Here is a 22,643-nt window from a genome sequence, read left to right as displayed (position 1 = left end):
CTCCCGGAATATCCCCGTAAGCAAGGAAAGCGCGCCGCTCTTGACCTTTTTCATAGCTCTCTGGGTGAGAGGGAGCGGAAGAGCGGGCGGGGACAGCTCCTTGCCCGGATGTGACGTCGTCAGCCCGCGCCGGCCGCCATGGAGCTGCTGGCGGAGGTCGCCCTGCGGGGCTCGGCGCTGCTCCCGGGGGGCTTCTGGGCGGCGGTGGGCGTGTGGCTGGAGAAGCCCCAGGTGGCCAACAAGCGGCTGTGCGGCGCCCGGCAGGACGGGGCTTGGCGGGCCGCTCGGCCCGGGGCAGGCGGGGAGGGGAGCCCCGGCAGGCGGGCGCTGGAGGCCGCGTGCGAGGCTTTCTGCCGCTGCTGCCGCGAGGACTTCGAAGGCCTGGGCCTCGCCGGCCCCGCCGAGGAGGAGCTGGAGGTGGTGCTCCGGACGCTCGTGCCCAAGGCTTGCCCTCCCGCGCCCGCCAGGGAGATGGTCGTCAAAGGTGACTTCCGGGCGGGAGGAGGAGGAGGAGGGATCGGGGCGGCCGTCTCGGCCCTGCCTCGCGCCGGCTGGGGCTCCCCAGAGCGAGCTCGGACCTTGGGCGGGCAGGTGGGTTGAGGAGCTTTGCTTGTATGTCCTGCCCCGCCGCGAAATTTAGCGGTGAATGGCAGCAGAAGGCAATCAGGTTTTCCGCCATGGAAGGCAAATAATAATAATTTGTTATTTATACCCCGCTCATCTGGCTTTGTTTCCCCAGCTACTCTGGGCAGCTTCCAACCGAATATTAAAAACAATACAGCATCAGACATTAAAAACTTCCCTAAACAGGGCCGCCTTCAGTTGTCTTTTAAAAGTAAAATAGTTGTTTATTGCCTTGACATCTGCTGAGAGGGTCTTCCACAGGGTGGGCGCCACCACCGAGAAGGCCCTCTGTCTGGTTCCCTGTAACCTCACTTCTCGCAGCGAGGGAACTGCCAGAAGGCCCTCTTTGGAGCTGGACCTCAGTGTCCGGGCTGAATGATGGGGGTGGAGACGCTCCTTCAGGTATACAGGAGCCACTCTGTGCGGGGCAAATGGAGAACGCTAAGGGCTTGTCCACAGTTCCACTTGGCCCATGCATGGAAAGCACAGGTCTGAGCAGTTTCCCGTTTGGCCCACCGCTTCCCCCAGGAAAATTGCTCTTTGCTGCTGAATTGAGAGCCAGTGTGGTGTAGTGGTTAAGAGCGGTAGTCTCGTAATCTGGGGAACCGGGTTCGTGTCTCCGCTCCTCCACATGCAGCTGCTGGGTGACCTTGGGCCAGTCACACTTCTTGGAAGTCTCTCAGCCCCACTCACCTCACAGAGTGTTTGTTGTGGGGGAGGAAGGGAAAGGAGAATGTTAGCCGCTTTGAGACTCCTGAAGGGGAGTGAAAGGCGGGATATCAAATCCAAACTCTTCTGAATTGGGAGCAGTCGTCCATCCGCGGAAAATCTAGTTGACGTTTGCTCTGATTCAGCGGTAAAAAGCGGGTTTCTTGGGGCGGGTGGAAGCAATGTGGCAAGCAGAAGTTTCGGTGAGCCCTAGCTTTGTCCAAAGTGGCCCAAAGCAAAGAGAAAACATTCAGAACATCAAAAATGAAAAGTATTGGATATATATATCACACACACACACACACACACACAGAGAGAGAGAGAGGGAGAGAGGGAGGGAGAGAAAGAGAAAGAGAGAAAGTCAGTGAATTCAAAAATCAGCTATGTGCTTGATCTTGGTGGGCAGAGACACCTTATTACTACAGTGGTACCTCAGGTTACATACGCTTCAGGTTACAGACTCCGCTAACCCAGAAATAGTACCTCAGGTTAAGAACTTTGCTTCAGGATGAGAACAGAAATTGCATGGCGGCAGCGGGAGGCCCCATTAGCTAAAGTGGTGCTTCAGGTTAAGAATGCACCTCCGGAACGAATATGTAACCAGAGTTACCACTGTATAGGCAATGGCTTCCTTGTGTCAGTGTGGCTCCGCTAACTAGCAGCACTGTGTATTTCTGTGTTCAGCGCAGGTGGGAAATTAAGCATTGGGCCTTGCTAGGAAAGGGCTTGAGCATCAAATGGCAAGAGGCTCCACAGCCATCCACAATAGGGTGTTGGCCTGCTTACAATGTTATTGTAAAGGTTGCAGCAATATGATGCAATATAATGCTGCAATATGATGCAATATAATGCTGACCTGCTTACAATGTTATTGTAAAGGTTGCAGCAATATGATGTATGCTACGTAAGTCTGAAACACTACTCTGTTTCCCAAAGGTAAATAAAACCTACTGTTGTGAAATATTTACAGATATATTTAATGGGACCGTAACTTTTTTGCCATTGGTACAAACCCATGATGGGAAATACAAGATCAAGAAGAGCAATATTTATCAAGTTCGACTTCTGCATACACAAGACAATGAATGGTGGGTGCTGAGAAGATTTTTCACTCTTTGGAATGTATTTGTCATGTGGAATTATTACGGTGTGCGTGGTGGCTAGAGTATAACATTTTTGGAAATTTATGAAACTATTAAATAAAAATCATGCACACCCAACTTACACATTGAAATATAAGCAGTTGACTGCTTCCTGACACACCTAAACCTATTTCACTACTTTGGTAGCATAAAAAGCATTTATAACTGAGGTGGCATACAGGCAACTCCCCATTTATGTGTGGGTTCAACTGCAGGTCTACCTCTTCTGGGGCTGAAAACAGCGTATGTGTCAGCAGTCACGCATCACTTAAGCGCGCAGAAAATAATTGCCACCTGTATATAATTTTTACTATTTAGCCTATATATGAAATTTAAAAAGCGGTCCTATCTCTGTATGTTTACTCAGACTTACCCTGATATATGGAGTGTTTCCCAGTTGTACACATAGGACTGCAGCCTCAAAAGTATGGAGGCCCAAATTAAGGCAAGCAAAATCATGAATACTCCCAATCCTAGAGAAAGAGTGCTCCAAACTTCTGCACGGTGCTACAATAAAATTTATTTATACCAAAATTGTCTCCTGCTGTCATGGTATTAAGGGCAGAGCACAGCATATTACTTGTGGAAAATAAACACCATTTAATCCTAGTATGCAAAACAGTAATATAGTAAGCCCACAGCTTGCATAGGAGTTACATTCCAAGGGTTTGCCTGCAAAGGCAAAACTTTGCAAAGTCCAGAAGACCCCCCGGAACCACTCCTGCGTTACTTCCTACATTACTAGGTTCTGGAAAGGATGTTTGAGGCCTCTGGAAGGCTCCCATGAGATCCAGTAAGCAAGGTGGTGGGTTTAAAAACCCATTTTGGGCAGGAAAATCTGGCACAGAAAAAGCTTTTTAAGTAATCTGTCTTGCTTACCCAGCTCTGGGGAGGTCATGCAAGATCTAATGAGGCCTTTTGAGATCTCGAGATGGCCCATTCTGACCCGTGATAGAAACTCAGATATGTAAGCTAATCACCAAATGGTACCTTAAACCTAAGTTATGGTCGCCATAACGGAACATATTTTTTAAAAAATGAAATATATTGCTATTATGATTATTATTTTCATTTCTATACCACTTTATATTTTAAAGAAAATAATCTCCAAGTGGTTTGCCTGCCTAATTTATAGAGATGCCCCATAGCAGAAGTACTCTAGGAAGCCAGTGTGGTGTAGTGGTTAGAGTGTTGGACTAGGACCAGGGAGATTGGGGTTCAAATCCCCACTCAGTCGTAAATCTCATAGGGTGACCTTGGGCCAGGCACAGCCTCTTAACCTACCTCACAGGGTTTTCGTAGGGATTAACTGAGGAGGGTGAACTGTGTACTCCTTGGAGAAAAAGGTGGGAGATAAATGCAGTAAATAAGCTCCCCTTACCTGCTTAAGAAAACTGGAGGGGCCAGCCAGAAGGAGACATCAGTTGCCAGTCTGGCATCCAGAGATCTCCACATGGTCATAATTGGATCCTCGGCAGTTGCAAAATGTGCCTGGCACCTGGGGAATTTCCAGGATTGCAGATTGGTTTTGTTGCAATGTGTTTTGCATGGGGAAGTCCATGGAAACATAACCTCTGGCCACCTTTTAAATCCCTAAGTGGTTTGGGCCCATGGTACCTAAAGGACCATTTCTTTCCGATACGAGTCTGACCCTTCAGGGTCTAAAGGGGAGGCTGTTCTTCACATTCCCAGGAAAGTAAAGGCTTGATTGCTTGGGATGCCAGAGATCGTATTCTCTATGGCTATTCCCAAACTGGAATTCCCTTTTCCAGGAAATTTGGTTGACCTCCCTTCTTCCAGACTTGTGGTCAAACATTTTTCCAGCAGGTGTTTTGGCCATGTCAGACCGAGTAGTTTTTAAGAGACCAGTCCCCTGTAGGTTTTGAGGTTTATCTACTTTTCTTGCCTTTGATCTTCAAGGTTTTATGATTGTATTGATTTGTTTAATGGATTTTGTGGGTGTTTCTAAAAGCATTGTGTCTGCAGTGCGAGAGCAGGGTATATATATTTGTATATAAACTAAGAAAAATAGGTGGCATAAGTCCAGCTTGGCTTGTCTGTCATTTTTCTGCCTTGTCTTCTGATAGGAATGGGCACATACAAAATTGAGTAAGACAAGGCTAATTAGGTAGTGTGCTAGGCCCTCAAGTCATCTCAAAACCTATTTTATCCGTCATTTCTTTCCCCATTTCCTGGAAAGAAAGGTTTAGCTGACAGAGTTAAAATCATGCATCCATACCATAAACATGCAAGAGCCATTCCTCAGAGGTAGCTTCCTATTTTTGATACCTGATAAATTCATAGTCAGACACACTGAACCACAGATGATTTAAAGCATTTTATTACTGAGCAGCTCTGATTTCTTTTTTTCTTTTTTTAACGTTGAAGGTCTATTTCAATGTTTACATCACCTCCAGAAAACTACATTTCAGATGGAATTCTGTGCCCTAAAACAACATGGCTTGGAAGTGAACTGCTGCCAAAACTTGCTAAATGGTCCACAGAGACCACAAAACGTGAATTTAAGAACACACTCTCTCTCATTTCTGTTGCTAGATACAGCAAAATTTATCAAGATCTAAAGGAAAAGTACAAAGACATTGTAAAGGTAAAGAGCAGAACGACCAGATAAACTTTCTGCTATTCAATTTTTTTAATTAAAATGTATGTGACAGTGTTTGTATTTCAAATCTGAATCCATGCTAAAGAAACTTCATTGGAATCTTTCACTCCATATCTAGATATTTGTATGGTGGGGAATGTTAGTATTTGTAATATGGCACAGTGATGAGCAAAAAGCCTTGCCTTTAGGGATTTTCAAGACAGCTTTCCTCCAAAACATCCCTCCCTCAAAATGCTCCAACCTTGCCAAAGAGGCAAACTGCCGTTGCTCAATTCCAGTCTTCTTATTCGTACAACTGGCTCTGTGGACCTACAGTGGAATCTAAAAAAAATGGGGCACTTTCTAGAAAGGCCCACCATTCTGGTGAGTTTTCTGTGGACTGTGTATGTGTGTATATTCCCTGCCCAGAAACCTATGTCCCCACTGTGGAAGGATCTGTGGATCCAGAATTGGCCTCCACAGTCACTTAGGGACACACCGTTAAGACCATATTCATGGAAGACAATCTTTCTCGGCTACGAGTGATCACCATAGAGGGATACTACTATCTACTATGTGTAGATATGTGTGGTTTTTTTGTATGTGTGTGTACAATTCTGAATATTCACAGTTAAATGAATTGTCATTTTTGCTTGTTTACCTGCAGGTATGGCCTGAAGTAACAGATCCAGAAAAATTTGTATATGAAGATGTTGCTATAGCATCATACCTGCTGGTGCGTGGTGGTACGAAATATCTCTAAAAATGGAGATTTATCTTTTTTTTAAAGAAAAAGATTTCACATAGTGCTTGTAAAAGACAGGATGGAATTTTAACAAATGGAAATGTGAATTTGACTTTAAAATGCACAGCTGATATAAAAGTCTCAGCTTGGAAATGCATTTCCAAGGGATGACTGATAATGAGAGATGATGGCTTTGGGTTTTAAAATATTTGATTTATCATGTGTATGTTATATCTATGAAAAGGAAAAGTACAAAACTCAGTGCACAAAGAGAAGAAAATGCATTGACACACAAGAAGACAAAGCAGTAAGAGCTAAACATTTGTCTTCTTGTGTGTTTGCTTTTTTTTCTTTTTTGCACACTGAGTTGTGTACTTTTCCTTTAAGAGGTATTCTTCGTACAGGCAACTCCCCACTTATGTGGCGGTTAATGGAGTTTCTGATTAACTCCATTTAAGAACTACATTCTTAAAGAATGTAGATGGACATTTCTTTATCTTTCTTGTCAAAATAGAATGTAGCCACGTATTCCTATTGCAAACACCATTAGTAAATCATCATGATTTCTGTAAACCAACAAACCTTTTTATAGTTTTCTTTAATGCTGTTTTTGCCACCAGTGGTTTTTTAAAAATCGGGTTTTGTCTTTTTCTTAGATCCTTTGGGAAGATGAGAGAGCTGAGAGAGGATTGTCCAAGAAACAGTCTTTTGTGGATCTTGGCTGCGGAAATGGTCTCCTGGTTCACATTTTAAACAACGAGGGGGTAAATAATTTGAAGTTGTCAACTTATTTTATTTCTTTATAAAACATTTATATGCTGCTACCTCGTTATTGTGAATAACTTCAATATTTTTTATAATACAATAAAAGCACACAAAAATTTAAAACTCAAGACTACAACTAACTATTATAGAAAGATTTTGCCTCAATGTCTGCAACAACCCAGCAGCATAGACAAGTTTTCAGTAGGCATTTAAAGGTTGAAACAGAAGGTGTCTGCTGTTACTCATGCATTCTGCTATATAAACTGAAATACTACTGGGTTTCTATGTCCCTTAGTCCTATGCCTGCCTGCCCAGAGTATATTTTCTCTCACTTCTGCAATCTCAGGACAATGGGCAGTTGGAGCAGAACGGTTTTCCTGGTAAGGTGGGGAAAAGCAGGTTCTCTGCAGCTGCTCCTTGCCTGCTGATGGTTGTGGCTTGAATGGTATTCTATTTGGGATTGAAGGCTCGCAGCCTTTAAATGGGCCTTTGGCTGCTGGCTAAGGCCATAGGGGATGTGGATCTGTTTATTTTTAAATGGATGTGTCTATTTTTGTGTTATGATTTATTTTAAGGTTTTGGAAACCTTCTGGCAGAAAACCAGCTCCCAGATATGTATAATCACTGCTTCAGCCTCTAACAGTGAATAGTATTCTCGAAGGGGCTTTAATAGGGGCATTCCTGTTAACAGGAGACAATGAACTGCAACATTTTGTTGTAGGACTCACATAAATACTGTATAAAAACTTGTCTTAGCTCTGATGAAGTAGAATCAGGCAATACATTGGGATGAGGGGTAAGGTAAAAATATGGTTTTACAATCAGGCATCAGTCCTGTGAGAGTCCCCTATTTTCATTACAATTTGTAATGTGCTGCCCTGGACTCCTTTAGGAGGAAGCATGGGATATAAATTGAACAAATACTAGTAGAATTTATGCTGATTTCAGGATGTATGGTGGCATTCTGTTCACTGTTTGTATCGTTTTTGGAAGGAGTATCTAAAAAGTAAGGTACAGTTTAACTGATAATTCATACATGGAATCTTTCAGCATCCAGGCAAAGGAATTGATGTCAGAAGAAGAAAAATATGGGACATGTACGGCCCACAGACACACTTGGAGGTATTGTTGAAACATGGGCTTTCTGGATTGCATCTTTATAAACTGCATCTTACTCAGAACTGCCTTTTGTAAACAAGCTCACTTCCAGTACAGTCCTGTGCATGATTACGAGGAAGTAAGTTTCATTGAGTTCAGTGAGGTTTATTCCAGGAAAATGGATGTAGGATTGCAGCAGAAGAGCAAAAGACCCACAACTTTATGTAAAGCATATCAAAATGTAGCCTAGCCCATTTTGTAAGTCTGTATTTGTGCACAAGATTGTGCAGAGAAAACATTATATCAGCTTCCCTTCTCCACCCCCCCCCCAGTTGGTTCTGTTGTTAACACTGGATACTTATATTTTGATCTCTCAAACGGAATAAGAGTAGTTAAGAGGAGGCAGAGAAGTCTTAGGCTGATTATTTGTAGGGTTTCCACAGAGACCTGATGTTCATATACGTCATAAGGACTCTTCGTATTACCTGTATCATTTGCAACTGAGCTTTTGTTGTTGCAGTGTTTTATGTTGTAAGCTGTCCTAGTTTCTTTTTAAAGAAGAGTGAGGTAGAAACTTTGTACAATGAAGAAGTAAAAAAACAAATTAATCCCGCATTCACTTTAATTTGGATTGTTGATTCCTTCTCTCTCTCACTGTCTCAACTTTCCCCATCAATGTGAGAGAGAATACCACACAGTAAGTGACCTATACATTATGAGATAATACATAACATATTAAGGTGGTTTAGGGGAAAGGTTGCATTTTATTTCATTTTTAATAGCCTTTGGAATTCGCTATGACCCATTGCATAAAAGCATCTTGCTCATAGTATAAGCTGCAATGGATACAGAGAAAGGGGGTGTATTAAACAATCTTTTCGCCTCAGGTGTGAGGTGGCACTGAAGTGAAGACCCTTTGCCGAAGTGATCAGGAAGAAATCCAGATTTTCTATTTAGTAGGAATGGATGATATGAAAAACCCTATGGGCTACAACCTAGAGTTCTCAAAAGAGATTTTGAGTCTTAAAGGTTTACTACCAAAACTTCTGTTAGAATTTCTCAGAAGGTAAAATAACCTTCCGTTTTCAACTTCCCTCTTGTTTTAAAAGAATAAGCTTAAATACATTTGAATTGTTTTTTTAAATGTGAAAATAAGAGTAGTATAAATGTAGGCTTTGAAACATATAAGAAACATAAGAATGCAAGGAGATCTCCTGGGTCAGAACAGAGGCTCCTACCCAGTCCACTATTGTGTTCTCACCATGGCCTCTGAGAAGCCGATGGGAAGCCCAGAGAGATGAGTAAATCAAATGGTGAATCATTCTCAAACTGCACAACATCACTAACTCAAGCTATTTTGGAAATGTAATCAAACTGTAAATCTGATGTGAATGATAATGGATTTCAGTAGTAAAACACTTCTACCAGTTTTGTTTACTTTATGTGACATACTGTGTAAAAGACATTGTTTTGTTTCCTTTTAGGAAAATACAGTTAGTCCAGACAATCTGTATCCAGATGTTGACTGGCTGATTGGAAATCATTCTGATGAGCTGACACCATGGATACCTGTAATTGCAGCCAGGTACCAAACCTCAGTGCTTTTAAAAACAAAGTGGACGCTCTTATCTTAGGATGAAGAACCAGTATGGAATGATATATCTACTAATCGCCTTTCTGCCATGGTACATGGAACAAATAAAAACAGAATAAGGATAGTATAAAAATCAACTACAGCGGTACCTCGGGTTACATATGCTTCTGGTTACAGACTCCGCTAACCCAGAAATATCAGGATGAGAACAGAAATCGTGCTCCGGTGGCAGCAGGAGGCCCCATTAGCTAAAGTGGTGCTTCAGTTTAAGAACAGTTTCAGGTTAAGAACGGACCTCCGGAACGAATTAAGTACCTAACCCGAGGTACCAATGTATGTCAAAAACAACAACAGACACCACAAAATACGGTTTTTGGGGAGAGGATCTGAGCTGAAGTAATGACGCCAGTGAGAATGGCAACAAAAGCTTCAGTAAACGCAAAAGTTGCAGAAATGAACTTTGGGTGAAAGAAACTCCTCTGAAGCCTAGGAAAGTTGGGTTTCTTTAGAACAGGCTTCTTCAACCTCTGCCCTCCAGATGTTTTGAGACCACAATTCCCATCATTCTTGACCACTGGTCCTGCTAGCTAGGGATCATGGGAGTTGTAGGCCAAAAACATCTGGCAGGCCGAGGTTGAGGAAGCCTAATTTAGAACATAATCCAGAGAAAAGAGCAACAGAGGTCTGAGTTTGCTTCAAGGGCCCTGGATGCCTGAAAGGTTCCTCCACATTTGCTGCACACCAAACGCCGTGAGAATGTGGCTATTGGTGGAATGGGACAGCCTTGGAAGGGCAGAGAAGCAAACTGAAGCGGTTGCTAAGGGATTGATGTGGAACTGCCAGTGGGTGGGTTGTTAATGGTAATGATCTCTGTATGTTCTATTAATGTTTAATTGTTTTAAATGACGTTTTTAGCTATTTCTGTTTTATCTGTAAGCTGCCGTTAGTCCCTGCCAGAGAAAAAGACAGGATAATTTTTTAAAAAAATATATTTAAATTCTTACTTCCTCTTCACCATAAGTTCCCAGGGCAGGTTAAACCAGTGTAAAATGCAATATTTAGATGAGCTAAAACCATCTGAAAACAGAAGAATAATAGGTTGAGGTTGGTGGTGATGGGGAGCAGAATTTTGGTGACGGATAGTAGTGTGAACAGCCACCAGGGGGCAGTAATCCATTTAGATGAGGTATATCAACTCAATTCAGTTTTATTTCTGTATTGGCTGTGGGCCATGAAAGAATACAACATTCTACTTAAAAGAATATCTATATCTTACTGATTATTATAAAAAATGAGTCAAGAAAAAAATATTTAAACGATCCCATTAGCAGTCTACAACTGCAAGGGAAATTGGAGCTCGAGATGGAATAGAATAAAAAGCTTTCGGGAATCTGGTGTTCTTTTAGCTGGAAGCCAGATTCCAGGAAGTCAAGGCAGCCTTGGCTCTTCTATAGTCCAGCTTGCCAGGGAAATGCTCTGACCCAGGCTTCCTCAACCTCGGCCCTCCAGATGTTTTTGGCCTACAACTCCCATGATCCCTAGCTAGCAGGACCAGTGGTCAGGGATGATGGGGATTGTAGTCCCGAAACATCTGGAGGGCCGAGGTTGAGGAAGCCTGCTCTGACCTTAGACTGCATGGCAGAGTGAAAGGGGAAATAGGAGATCAGTCTGATCTTCATAAACCCTAAACTGTGACACTTCTGTCAAATCCAGGAGGTGCAACAGTTTGTAGATTTTGCATAAGTATTTGCAGATGTATTTTCAATAGATTTCCCTTATTGCAGGTCTTCCTATTCTTGCCGCTATTTTCTGTTGCCTTGCTGCTTCTTTGATTTCTATGGAAAGTACAACCGAAGGCAAAGTAAGAAGACCCAGTATAGAGAGTATCTTGATTTTGTTATGGAAGTGGGATTTGTATGTGGCTTTCGTGTGGAAGAAGATTGCCTTAGAATTCCTTCAACGAAAAGGGTAACTTCCACATGCATTGTTCTTAATCCATTTTAATTGCTTCATATAGCCTTGGGTTTTAAGAGAATATCTTGCTGTAGCCTGGCTGGATCGGTGGTCTTGAAAGTAGTGATGGAAAGCTCTTCCTCCCCCCCCCCCCCGTATTTGCACTTCTCCCAGTAAAGGTCTAATAATCCCGATGGGTTGGATTTCCCTTGAAATAACAAAGTAAGGCAGGAAAGTGTTTGGTTAAGGAAGGCTGCATGGCCAAAGAGCTAAAAACTGGCATCATCTTAATAAACCTAGATTGTAGAGCTGTAGCAGTCCTATCAGTGCAATGCATTTTAGCAACTCTCTCATACAGAACAGTTGAGAGCACAGAATCTCACTGGTTTCAAGATGAACTTAAGTTAAATACAGGACACTGAAATTATCCAGACTAATTGGACATTTAAAGTATGTTATTATGTTGTGTGTTTTTAATCACTTCTTGTTTGCTGCCCTGCACTCCTTTGAGAGGTAGGGCAGGATATAAATGCAGTAATTATTAATAAGAATCAACCATGTGGACCCTGCATAACACTTGCATGCGTGAGGAGCACCAGTCCCACCATAAACACCTGTCTGTAGACAAGTTTTCTTAGTGATATAGGTATTGCTTATCTATAAACGTTTTCTATTGCATCCACATGAAGTTGGCATCAAAATGCCAGCCCATAGCACAGTATGTTGTCTTGAACCTTGTAAGCTCAAATCAACTATTGTAAAACAGACATCACAGATGGGGCTTTCATGTCATCTAATTCCCCACTGAACAATGCACCACACTGCAGGCACATCAGAAATGCAACTTAAAACGATCAAGTTATTACAAGTTATTACAAGGTTAGGAGGGAGGCTGTTCACTCTTGGTGGTCCTTTTCCCCTCTGGGTCTTCCACAACCAAAGACTGAATATTAAGACAGGTTGGGCTAGTATCCCGAGGAGTGGTGAAGTTCTGATTGCATAGTTCCTTATTCTGGGATTGCGGGAGTGGAGGCTGAAGCAACTGTCTAGCCAAGTTTGGCTGGTGATTCTGCTGAGTTTTCCCCATCCCCGAAGCTATAGTCACTTTAAACAAGAGGATCATGCTCTGCTTTGCATTCATATCTGATGTGCTGAACCCTGTCTGATCCAGATTTAATGTGGGAGGATAATACATTGGTTGTTGTTTGGAGGAGAGTGTTGCCTTATGGCCCTATAATACAATAAAATTGAGGCAAGCTGCTTGAGTGGGAGGGTCTCTTTGTTCAGAGCATATAATTTTGTGTTTTGTGTCTAAATAGCATTAATTCTGCTGCTCTTAGGTATGCCTAATTGGGACGTCTAGAACATATCTAGCAACGCAGGGTGCTGTACTTGATGAACAGCGAGCACAGTATATCAGTCGGCGCCAGTCAAACTTCATGGTAGCACCAGATCATCAAACAGATGGATTTCATCAACATGACAGCCTCCCAGCTGCAAGCGACGTCACCATCTGCCCAGCAGCAGATACAAAAGTATCCCAAAAGACAGATGTGGGGAAAGTCCTAATATCTGGATTTCTGCCCAGGGGAAAAGAACAAGTGAGAAACTGTACTACTCTCCCCCATGATTTGGTAGACAAAGTGGTTTTGAAGGTAGCAAAATTACTGTTAAAGGAAACCAAAGGGAGTCCGCTTGAAATGTCCAACACGTGGAATCGAGGAGGTGAGATTTTTGCTTCATATATTATTTTAAAATGGAAGTTTCCTATAAATTGAAATTGTCTATTATATTTGAATTCACAAACCTCATCGGAAGGATGTTAGAAAGCATTCTGGGAAATCATGCTGAATTCATCATCAGACAGAACTGTAAATTGCAGGCACCCATTGTTTTCTAACAACTCAAATATTATGGAGTTTCTGGAATGGAAAAAGTTGACATCCAGCAAGTCATAAAAATACATTGTATTATAATGGCACAGTAAAGGCTTGACACAGACAGCATGCCTGGAAGGAAATTATTCTTTAGATACAGCCCTTTATTAACAAGAGATTTCTAGGCTTCTCTTGGGCCATAGCCTTCCTTGGGGGCACCCAAATAATGGTAGAATTGCTAATGTTTTGGGGAGAGGGTATTTCTTGGAGATAGGGGAAAAACCAAGAGTGGATTTTTGTAGATGATAAATGTGTATAATTCTAGTAGAGGAGATGGGGTCATGCTTCATTTCCAGAAGGAGGGGCTGGGGGCCGTGCCTGAGTAATATGTCTGGTGGTGAACCTGGATTCTTGATTTTAAATGTATGTGGGTGGATAAGTTGTAATTCTTTGCAGTGTGTGAAATGCATTATTCACATGCTCATAAGCAGTTCTTCCTCTTATATTCTAGGACTTAGCCAAGTATCATAAACAGATTTTAGGATTCATCCCTGGGAAGCTCAGCAATAAATAGTACTCCGTCCAAGGCTTTGTTTTGTCTGTTTTCAACTTCTTGCTTTTGTACTGAATAAATGTGAGCATACAGCAGAGAGAAAGTTTTTGGAGACCTTGCCTCAGTTGGTTGAGATGTAACCAAAAAATAATGGTTTGATGCTGTGTGGACAAGCCTTGTGCTCCTGTGCTCTGACTTCCCCTCTTACACCTGACCTAATTTTCTGTTAGTCCAGTTCAGATTCAATGGTCTGTTCACACTATAGATTACCCACTTAGGATGCAACTTTAACTATAGTTACCTAGTGGTTCCAAGATAAAGAAGCCTTTAGTCCCGGCATATACCACTCCTTGGTTGGCAGGCTGTATCCTCTAGCAAGAACATCACCATGGAGGGGTGTCCATCACCTTCAGGAGCAGCCCTGCTTGGTTAGGAGCAGCAGGGCTCTAGCATCATTCATATCACATCGTTTGAATTATACTGAGCTTTTGCTTTTCTGAGAGAAAGACACATTTATAGGGACTCAGACGATCATTTTATTGCACCGCAGCCCTGAAGTTCTTGGCTCCCCACACTCAGTTTTGCCCTTTCTCCCTCAGAGCAGGAAAGCAACTGGTGCTGAACTAAAGTGTTACTATTCTTTTCTCTCGGCTTCCAGCAGAAGAGAGGTAAAAGGACTGCTTGGTTGCAGAAACCACAGTCTGACACTTGGCCAGATCCCATGCTGTTCTTCACACAAGCGGCCATCAGTTTGTCTTGGAGGCACCATTGCTCTCCTCAACAACTAGAGAACACGGATGCCAAAAAAGCAGTGAGAAGTGTTACGAGTGATATCCCCCAAGAAGTTTGATGTGTATTCTCCTGCTTTCTCTGCTTTATAAACACCAACATGGTTACCAGCAGTGAGATCCCCACTTTCCCTGCAGTGATGGGAAAGGATGGTAGATCTCAGTTTCTCCTCTCTTTAGCAACATCTCTTCCTTCAGTCCTCAGCTTCTAAAGGGGAAGTGTAGCAAGAGCCAGACAGCAGCCCTGAGGGCTGGCGGATCAAGTATCAACAAAAAAGGAGGAAGATGGCACCTCTGGGTCTCCCTTCTTCTCCTGAGTAAGCAGGAGAAGAAGGGATTCTGAACACTGGGTTGTAATTCAGTATGAGCAAACAACAGAGTCGAGGGTGCATTCTTTTTAAAACCAATAGAGAAATTAATCCAATAGGCCCCATTTATTTCAGTTGAAAACAAATGTTACCATGTTCCAAATGGAAATGTGTTTCTCATTTGCCCTTAAGTCTGTTTCCCATCTGCTCAGCTTCGCCCCTTGGCCAGAGAATCCTCTAACTTGTTCCCTTGTCTCCTATAGAAGACCATAACCTCCCAAGAACACCAATACTTGTAGATTCTCCCTTTTCAGATTTATTGTGTAAATTGTTAAGAGATGTTGTAAATTTACCACGACATCCTTTAATACATTCATGACAGCTAGGAGACATGAGTTTTTCATTAAGTTTCTGTCTGTTCTACCCAAAAGCCTTTTTATGTTGACTATTGCTGCTTTACCACATTTGTAGAATCAGAGAACTGTAGAGTTGAAAGGGACGTCGAGGGCCATCTAGTCCACTCCCTGCCATGCAGGAATCTCAACTAAAGTATCCATGACAGATGACCATCCAACCTCTGCTTAAAAACCTCCAAGGAAGGAGAGTCCACAATTTCCCAAGGGAGGCCAATTTCCCGAGCTGAGCAGCTCTTACTTTCAGAAAGCTCTTCTGCATGTTATTCAGAACCATTTTTCTTGTAACTTGAATCCATTGGTTGGGTCCTAGGCTTCAAAGCAGGAGAAAATAAGCTCCTTCCATCTTCCACGTGACAGCCCTTGAGATATTTGAAGTAGTATTTTCCTCTCTCTCCCTGGGCCATGATCTTCAACAGGAAGGATGAAAAAACCACCTGTGTCCCAAGGCCCTTCAGCTTCCTGCCCAGAGTTTCATAGTCCCTTGCCATGTGTCAAAGGCTCTGTCTGGCACTTGTCTGGCACTTGTACCCACGTGAATCAGAAGGAAGGCGTTGCAGTCAGAAGGCTTTATAAAACTTGGCAACTTTTCTGTCCCATTGTGAATCTTTGCACCTGGAAGACAGCACGCCTCCCAGGACATCCTGTTGACTCCTTACACTGCTGCCTCTGTCCCTCTCAGTAGTGAGTCACTTACCAAAACCCCACGTCTCTTCCTCCTCTGGGGTGTGGCAAGAATTGTTCTGTGCACTGTACCTTCCACAGCCACCTGTTTTCGGTGGTCTGCAACTTCTGTTCTTGCTCCTCTGGCCCAGAATCAGTGACCGAGGTAAGGGCATGCAATCAATTTTGCAGCTCCAGTGACACAGCATGGCTCCTGACAGTTCTGCTTCTGTGTGTCAGGCTCCTCCAGAGAGTTGACTCCCCCATTGAGTGATCTTCTTCCTCCCCTAGGGGCACCCCGCCTACGTCTCTGTTCCACTCTGGTCTAGTGAGAAATTCCTCATGTGGATAGTTGGGCCTCAAGTTGCAACCAACTTGCACTTGCTGCAGGTGTACCTTTGCACATTCCTAGGCAGGAAGACAAACATGGCACAGGTGTTGCCCATCACTTCAGCAGCTCCTTCGCCATCCATGTCTCTTGGTCCTACGTTCACCATGAGACAGCACTCCAGGCTCTGCTTCCAGAGACTGCAATAAGCTAAACAGAATAGCTGCTGGCTGCTAATGCCTCTGCCAGCTCACTTGGCATTCAGTTGATGGTCGTAGGTTTCCTATAATACCAAATTGGTCACATGGTAAGTTTAATGGTAGATTAATATAAAACCAATTTGTTAGTTTTACCTCTTTGTTCTTGACATGTTTCTCATAATACTTGCATACATAATACTACATACCCTGTAGAACAAATTTCAAGGAAGTCCTCCATTGCCTTGTAAGCCAAAGGTCACAGGGCAGAGCCAAGATTCCCTCAGCACTATTACCATCTGGCAGCACCCATCCAGAAATGACCAGAACCACTGTAAGCCCTCTAAGCCCAACGATAATAGACAATCCAGAAGGATACCATGACTGATGGTCTTGAAAGTCTCCAAAGGGTCTAGAAGAACTAACTCTTCTTTTCTTTGCCCTCTCCTTGCATCCATTCTATGACATAAGTCATCCACCACAGCAGTCAAGGCCATTTCTCTGTCAGACGTGGGCCTCAAGCTGATCAAAATAATCAGCAGCATGAAAAGTTTATGGTGTTACAAAGTCAAAACCTACACCAATACCTTGCTGAAGAATGGCAAGTTAGTGACCAATGCCACAAGATCTGAATTTAGCCTTTTTTTAGGAGTGGCTTCACAAGCACCATCTTAAAGCCCCAAAACCAAAGTCCAAACTTCCACTCTTGATTTTACTGATTTAACCAGACAAGGTGGGCAGGGATCCAGCAAACAGGTGACAGGGCTTCAAGAACACTGCTAGATAGAATGTTGGTCCTGTCTGCCTGTGACTCTTATCATAACCATAGTGTCAAGGTCATCATGGGTGTGAGCGAATTTATCTGGGAAATGCTTAGCAAAATGTTCACAGCAACTCTTTAAAGGCTTTAGGTGGTACTCAGAAGATGCTTTGTCACTTTCAAAAGTTGTGCTGAATAACACTTCCAGGTGACAAAATACAGTGGTACCCCGCAAGACAAATGCCTCGCTAAATGAAAAACGCGCAAGACGAAAGGGTTTTCTGATTTTTTAGCCGCTTCGCAAGACAAATTTTCCTATGGGCCTTTCTCGCAAAACGAATTTTTTTTTGAGTTTTCCCCCACAGGCTCCCTCTAAACTTCAGCGGAGCGGAGCGGGCTGGGAGGGAATCCCTTGGACCCCCGCCGGACTTCTCGAAGCTCTTTTGAAGTCCGGCGGGGGTCCAAGGGATTCCCTCCCAGCCGCCCGCCTTCAGAACAGCCTTCTGAAGGCTGGCGGGAAGAAAAGCCGTTCTCCCCCCGCCTGCCTACAGAAGAGGTTCGAGGAAAGAGGCGAAGGAGCGCTGCCCCTTCACCTCTGTCCCCGGAGCTTGCCGTTCTCCCCCGGCCTGCCTTCAGAAGAGGTCCGGGGACAGACTGTCCCCGGACCTGGTCTGAAGGCGGTCTCCATAGGAACGCATTAATTGATTTTCAATGCATTCCTATGGGAAACCGTGCTTCGCAAGACAAAAAACTCGCAAGAAGAAAAAACTCGTGGAACGAATTAATTTCGTCTTGCGGGGCACCACTGTAGTAAAACCTCTTAATCACCATCACTGTATTGACATTATATAACTGGGCAACATGTTGCAACCGTTCTCGCTGTGCACATCAACTTTACCAATGCAACACACATTCCATCCTGAAGTGAAGCATTTTCATTGAAACCTTAGACAGGATGCATTCACAGGGATATGTTTGATGCTTCACCACCAGCTATATCTCTTTTCTCCATATACCACTTTCTGTATGCAAGATGAGGCCACAGACAGTGTTATTATACTGCACAGGGAGTTTTGAATACCCTTTTTTTTTGTCAAAGCTCAGCATCCCGTCATCACTTGCACAATAAGCACAGTGGTCCACAAACAGTTGTATAGAAAGAAGTGGGTTGTTTAATGTTGATATACATTGTAGCAGCTTAGGCACATGAATTTGGAAGTTCTGTAACCATCAAAATTATAATATGCACGTATGAAAATTACAGAAAGTAGATTCCTTCAAATGGCAATAGTAGCTACATTGCTCTGTGTTGGTCAGAGCTCTTGTCTTATACAGGATGATAACTTACGGTAGTTCCTGGATGTACAACCTCCAATTCTGAGTGCACAAACCTTCTGTCTGAGGAACAACTGACCTCTTAAAAGAGCAACTTATTGCTTACAAGTAATAGCTAAATATGCTGGTGCACACATGGCCAGTGAGAGCATCTTCCTTTAGTGCCTGTTACAGCAAAATGAAGCATGCAGACTGGAGGCACAGGGTGTAATTTGTTCTATTTGCCTACATAGACAAGGGTATTTTCCATAGCACTCTTAAGCGTAGTGGCCTGCTGTTCTCAGAAGCTCAGAACTGAAAATAGTGCTGAGGGTTAGCAATTACTTTACATCAATATATTGTTTTCTGCAGAGAGTCTCCCCCTGAGTGAAATTGCAGAACATTTGGACAAGGACACTTTAAAAAGACTGAAGAATGAATATGGAGGCCTCCAGACCTTACTTAGAAACAATCATCAAGTGTTTGAAGGTAAGGACAAGGTTTGTTCAGTGACTGGTAGTCTCTTATATGTTGGTTTAAGTATGTGGAAGATCATAGAATCATAGATTTGGAAGAGACCACAAGGGCCATCGAGTCCAACCCCCTGCCAAGCAGGAAACACCATCAGAGCACTCCTGACATATGGTTGTCAAGCCTCTGCTTAAAGACCTCCAAAGAAGGAGACTCCACCACACTCCTTGGCAGCAAATTCCACTGTCGAACAGCTCTTACTGTCAGGAAGTTCTTCCTAATGTTTAGGTGGAATCTTCTTTCCTGCAGTTTGGATCCATTGCTCCGTGTCCGCTTCTCTGGAGCAGCAGAAAACAACCTTTCTCCCTCCTCTATGTGACATCCTTTTATATATTTGAACATGGCTATCATATCACCCCTTCACCTCCTCTTCTCCAGGCTAAACATGCCCAGCTCCCTTAGCCGTTCCTCATAAGGCATCATTTCCAGGCCTTTGACCATTTTGGTTGCCCTCCTCTGGACACGTTCCAGTTTCTCAGTGTCCTTCTTGAACTGTGGTGCCCAGAACTGGACACAGTACTCCAGGTGAGGTCTGACCAGAGCAGATGAATGATCTTAGTCTAAGGACTGCTTCACCTCTGTCACAAGCATGTTGGGTATTGGATTCAAACAAGAGCAGAGGCGTAGCTGGGGGGGACTGGGTGCCACACCACGGCGGGTGGCACTTACTGCCCCCGAGCCATGCGTGCCTTCTGGGAGTGACGCGGTGGCTCGGGCGCCTGTAGCTCCACGCTACTCAAAAAAGCAACGTGGGCCTGCAGGGCGCCAGAGTGGAACGGGGCTCAGGCACCGGGATTCTGGCATGCCCTGCCCTGCGGGCGCCTTGCCTCAGGTGCCCAAGTGGCTAGCTATGCCGCTGAACAGGAGTGTAAGCTTCCTAGGAGTCCTGAAGCTGTAAGCTTGGTCTTGGTTCCACATCATATCTGCTCCTCTCTAGCCATGACTTAATAATAATTTTATTATTTATACCCTGCCCATCTGGCTGGGTTTCCCCAGCCACTCTGGGCGGCTCTCAACAGAATATTAAAAACATGATAAACCATCAAACATTAAAAATGTCCCTAAACAGGGCTGCCTTCAGATGTCTTCTAAAAGTCAGATGTTTATTTCCTTGGCATGTGATGTGAGGGTGTTCCACAGGGCAGGTGCCACCACTGAGAAGGCCCTCTGCCAGGTTCCTGTAACTTGGCTTCTCGCAGTGAGGGAACTGCCAGAAGGCCCTCGGAGCTGGACCTCATTGTCCTGGCAGAACGATGGGGGTGGAGACGCTCCTTCAGGTATACTGGGCGGAGGCCGTTTTGGGCTTTAAAGGTTAGCACCAACACTTTGTTGTTGATAATTATACCTTCACAAGCTCATGGGAGAGGATTGTGGATCATGGCAGGAATGAAGTAAATCTACCTTGGAAACTTAGCTCAACAGATCCAGGCAGGCCGCAGTAATTTAGTCAAGATACAACTTGAGAAGATAAGTCTTTATGGTACAGGATGGGTGTTCTTTGTGGAGATAATATGCTTTTTCAGTGCTGATGCCTAGCAGAAAATATTTTTCTAATTTGATGCATCAGTATGTAAGTAATATCAAATTTGCCTTTTTAAATTGTAATACTGTACTTCATTAAGTACTTGTTTACTTCCCCTCCAAGGCATCTCACAAATTAGCTAGAAAATATATAGTAAAAATATTTTAGGATGCATTGTATTCTCTTTCTCTCTTTTATTTTTTTTTAAAAAAAGTTTAGAAAAGTAAAGTATTTTTAGTAGCAATTAACATCTCCTGATAATGCAGGAGAGTATTCTATTTACAATAATTTCTCGATAGATTAGAGGGGCCTGTCTGTCACTCATCCTGAGAGATAGCAACTCCCAGTTTAGTTCTGTTTTCTGATTGGAAAGGCAGAGTGTTCCAGGATTTCCCCCTGCCTCCTTCCTCTTAATGTGGAATAACAGAATTACCAGCTCACTGGAACATTCCCTTTACAGTGGTACCTTGGTTTACATACGCTTCAGGTTACAGTCGCTTCAGGTTACAGACTCTGCTAACCCAGAAATAGGTTAAGAACTTTGCTTCAGGATGAGAATAGAAATCGTGCTCTGGCGGCGCGGTGGCAGCAGGAGGCCCCATTAGCTAAAGTGGTGCTTCAGGTTAAGAACAGTTTCAGGTTAAGAACGGACCCCCGGAACAAATTAAGTACTTAACCCGAGGTACCACTGTATATAGCTTATACTTTCTTATGTGCGGGCTGAAACTGGGTAATGGTGAATTAAGAGCACTGCAAGCACCACATGGACACAAGGATAGACTCTCCAGGATTTCAAACAGGCATATTTTCCAGCCCTACCTGGAGATAAAAGGGATTGAACTTGTGGCCTTTTGGCATGCAAAACATTCTGTACCACCGAGCAGTTTATGTTAAGTATGATCATGCACAAGGGAAGTTTTACCTAGCTCATTTTTAAAAAAAACAAAAGCTGAGCATTTGAATTCAGCTTGAGATGCATTACAGAATTGAGTTCATGTTGAAGGCACAAATTCTTTGATTTTAATTTTTTTTGGATTTTTCTTTCCCCTGATCTTTTATTAGCAGATTGTTGGTACCTGTAACCCATTTGAGTTCTTCTATATTACCATTCATATGCTTGCAGATGTTTTTTTCCATCCAAATATATATTTAGATTTTACACGCCGGCCTCATTCCCGTGTATTGCCAAGCCAAATGATGCCCTTTTTGCTTCTCCCCCAGCTAAGCTAAGGGTTGTGGCACCTCAGAGACTCGCAAATCTCACATGCATATTTGTCGTGTTTAAATTTACTCACCCAAATTTCTTGTGGTTCTTATTCTGGCACTAATTCTTGTAACCCTTTGTTAATATTTGGGTCTGTGTGTTTCTCCTTTTCCTTCCCACCCTTTAATTTCAGTTCTAAATGGGAAAGTTCATATTCGTGATTGGAGAGAATGGAAACCACCAAGGAAAAACAAGCCTGTCAAGCAGCTTAAGCAAAGACTTCCTTCTAAAGCAATCAAAACGCGCCTGTGTTGGTTTCACATCCACCATCCTCAGGGCTGTCCGTTGTCTTCTGAACTCTGTTGTTATGCTCACGGTAGCGAGGAGTTGAAGCCATCTCTGAAAACAGTGACAAACGATAAAGGATTTGGAGGATTTGGGAGTTAAACTTATGCTATTTGGATGGATTTCTGATTGAATTTCATGTACATTGATTGTACAGTGGTGACATTTATGTTTTGTTCCACTTTATGCCTGCTCTTCTCTGAGACTCCTCTCTGTGGTAAGAGAATAAAGGTTTCTAAATCTCTTCTTGGCGGGATCCGTGGTTGGGTGGTCGATGTGCTTTCCTAACAATACGAAAGCCCATTGGTCTGTTGAATTTCAACCTTGATAGTCTTCTGAATTCTCTGAATAACTCACAGGTTATAGTTTATAGTGTTCATTTTGTTTCAGTCATATCTCAGAACAACCTTGAGCCAAATCTGCCTCTGAAATTACATATCTGATGGGCAAGTGTCACTGTATGACTTTGCGCTGTCAGTTGTTTTTGTGCTGTCTCAAACACATCCAGGCACATATTCTTTTACATGTTTGGTGTAATGCAAAGAACACAGAATTAATCATTTTTGTTTCTGTGAAAGAGGAAGGGGAGAAGAGTTTTGATATATAAGC

At 43.2% G+C, this 22,643-nt stretch overlaps 1 protein-coding gene and 1 long non-coding RNA gene across 5 annotated transcripts; both read left to right on the top strand.

The window, feature by feature from the left end:
* The first annotated feature begins 78 nt into the window (after window positions 1-78).
* Window positions 79-22,278, top strand: TRMT44 (tRNA methyltransferase 44 homolog). Of its 4 annotated transcripts, XM_053402334.1 has the most exons (11): window positions 79-484; window positions 2,303-2,420; window positions 4,863-5,082; window positions 5,744-5,812; window positions 6,478-6,585; window positions 7,637-7,708; window positions 9,169-9,269; window positions 11,063-11,246; window positions 12,572-12,956; window positions 18,805-18,921; window positions 21,883-22,278. In XM_053402334.1, exons 1-11 carry the CDS (start codon window positions 139-141, stop codon window positions 22,134-22,136), a joined length of 1,974 nt encoding a protein of 657 aa, XP_053258309.1. In that variant the 5' UTR covers window positions 79-138; the 3' UTR covers window positions 22,137-22,278. The 4 variants fall into 4 exon arrangements, with proteins under 4 accessions (XP_053258309.1, XP_053258310.1, XP_053258311.1 ...); XM_053402335.1 differs by lacking the exon at window positions 5,744-5,812; XM_053402336.1 differs by lacking the exon at window positions 2,303-2,420 and having other exon boundaries at window positions 408-484.
* On the top strand, window positions 692-2,295 carry LOC128420650 (uncharacterized). The gene is made up of 2 exons (XR_008332072.1): window positions 692-1,185; window positions 1,435-2,295. It is a non-coding gene; the product is annotated as an uncharacterized LOC128420650 (long non-coding RNA).
* Window positions 22,279-22,643: the final 365 nt, after the last annotated feature.

This window comes from Podarcis raffonei, chromosome 9, assembly GCF_027172205.1.
Source record: "Podarcis raffonei isolate rPodRaf1 chromosome 9, rPodRaf1.pri, whole genome shotgun sequence".
Taxonomy (NCBI): Eukaryota; Metazoa; Chordata; class Lepidosauria; order Squamata; family Lacertidae; genus Podarcis; species Podarcis raffonei.
Note: the sequence above shows the minus strand (reverse complement) of the source record. Positions and strands in the feature narration are given on the sequence as shown.

What these genes read in the sequence shown, in the direction of transcription:
- TRMT44 (XM_053402334.1), top strand. Translation starts at nt 139, where the DNA reads ATGGAGCTGCTGGCGGAGGTCGCCCTGCGGGGCTCGGCGCTGCTCCCG. An exon ending in CTATAGCATCATACCTGCTG is followed by an intron (nt 5,813 to 6,477) that starts GTGCGTGGTGGT and finishes TCTTTTTCTTAG; the next exon opens with ATCCTTTGGGAAGATGAGAG. An exon ending in ATACCTGTAATTGCAGCCAG is followed by an intron (nt 9,270 to 11,062) that starts GTACCAAACCTC and finishes CCCTTATTGCAG; the next exon opens with GTCTTCCTATTCTTGCCGCT.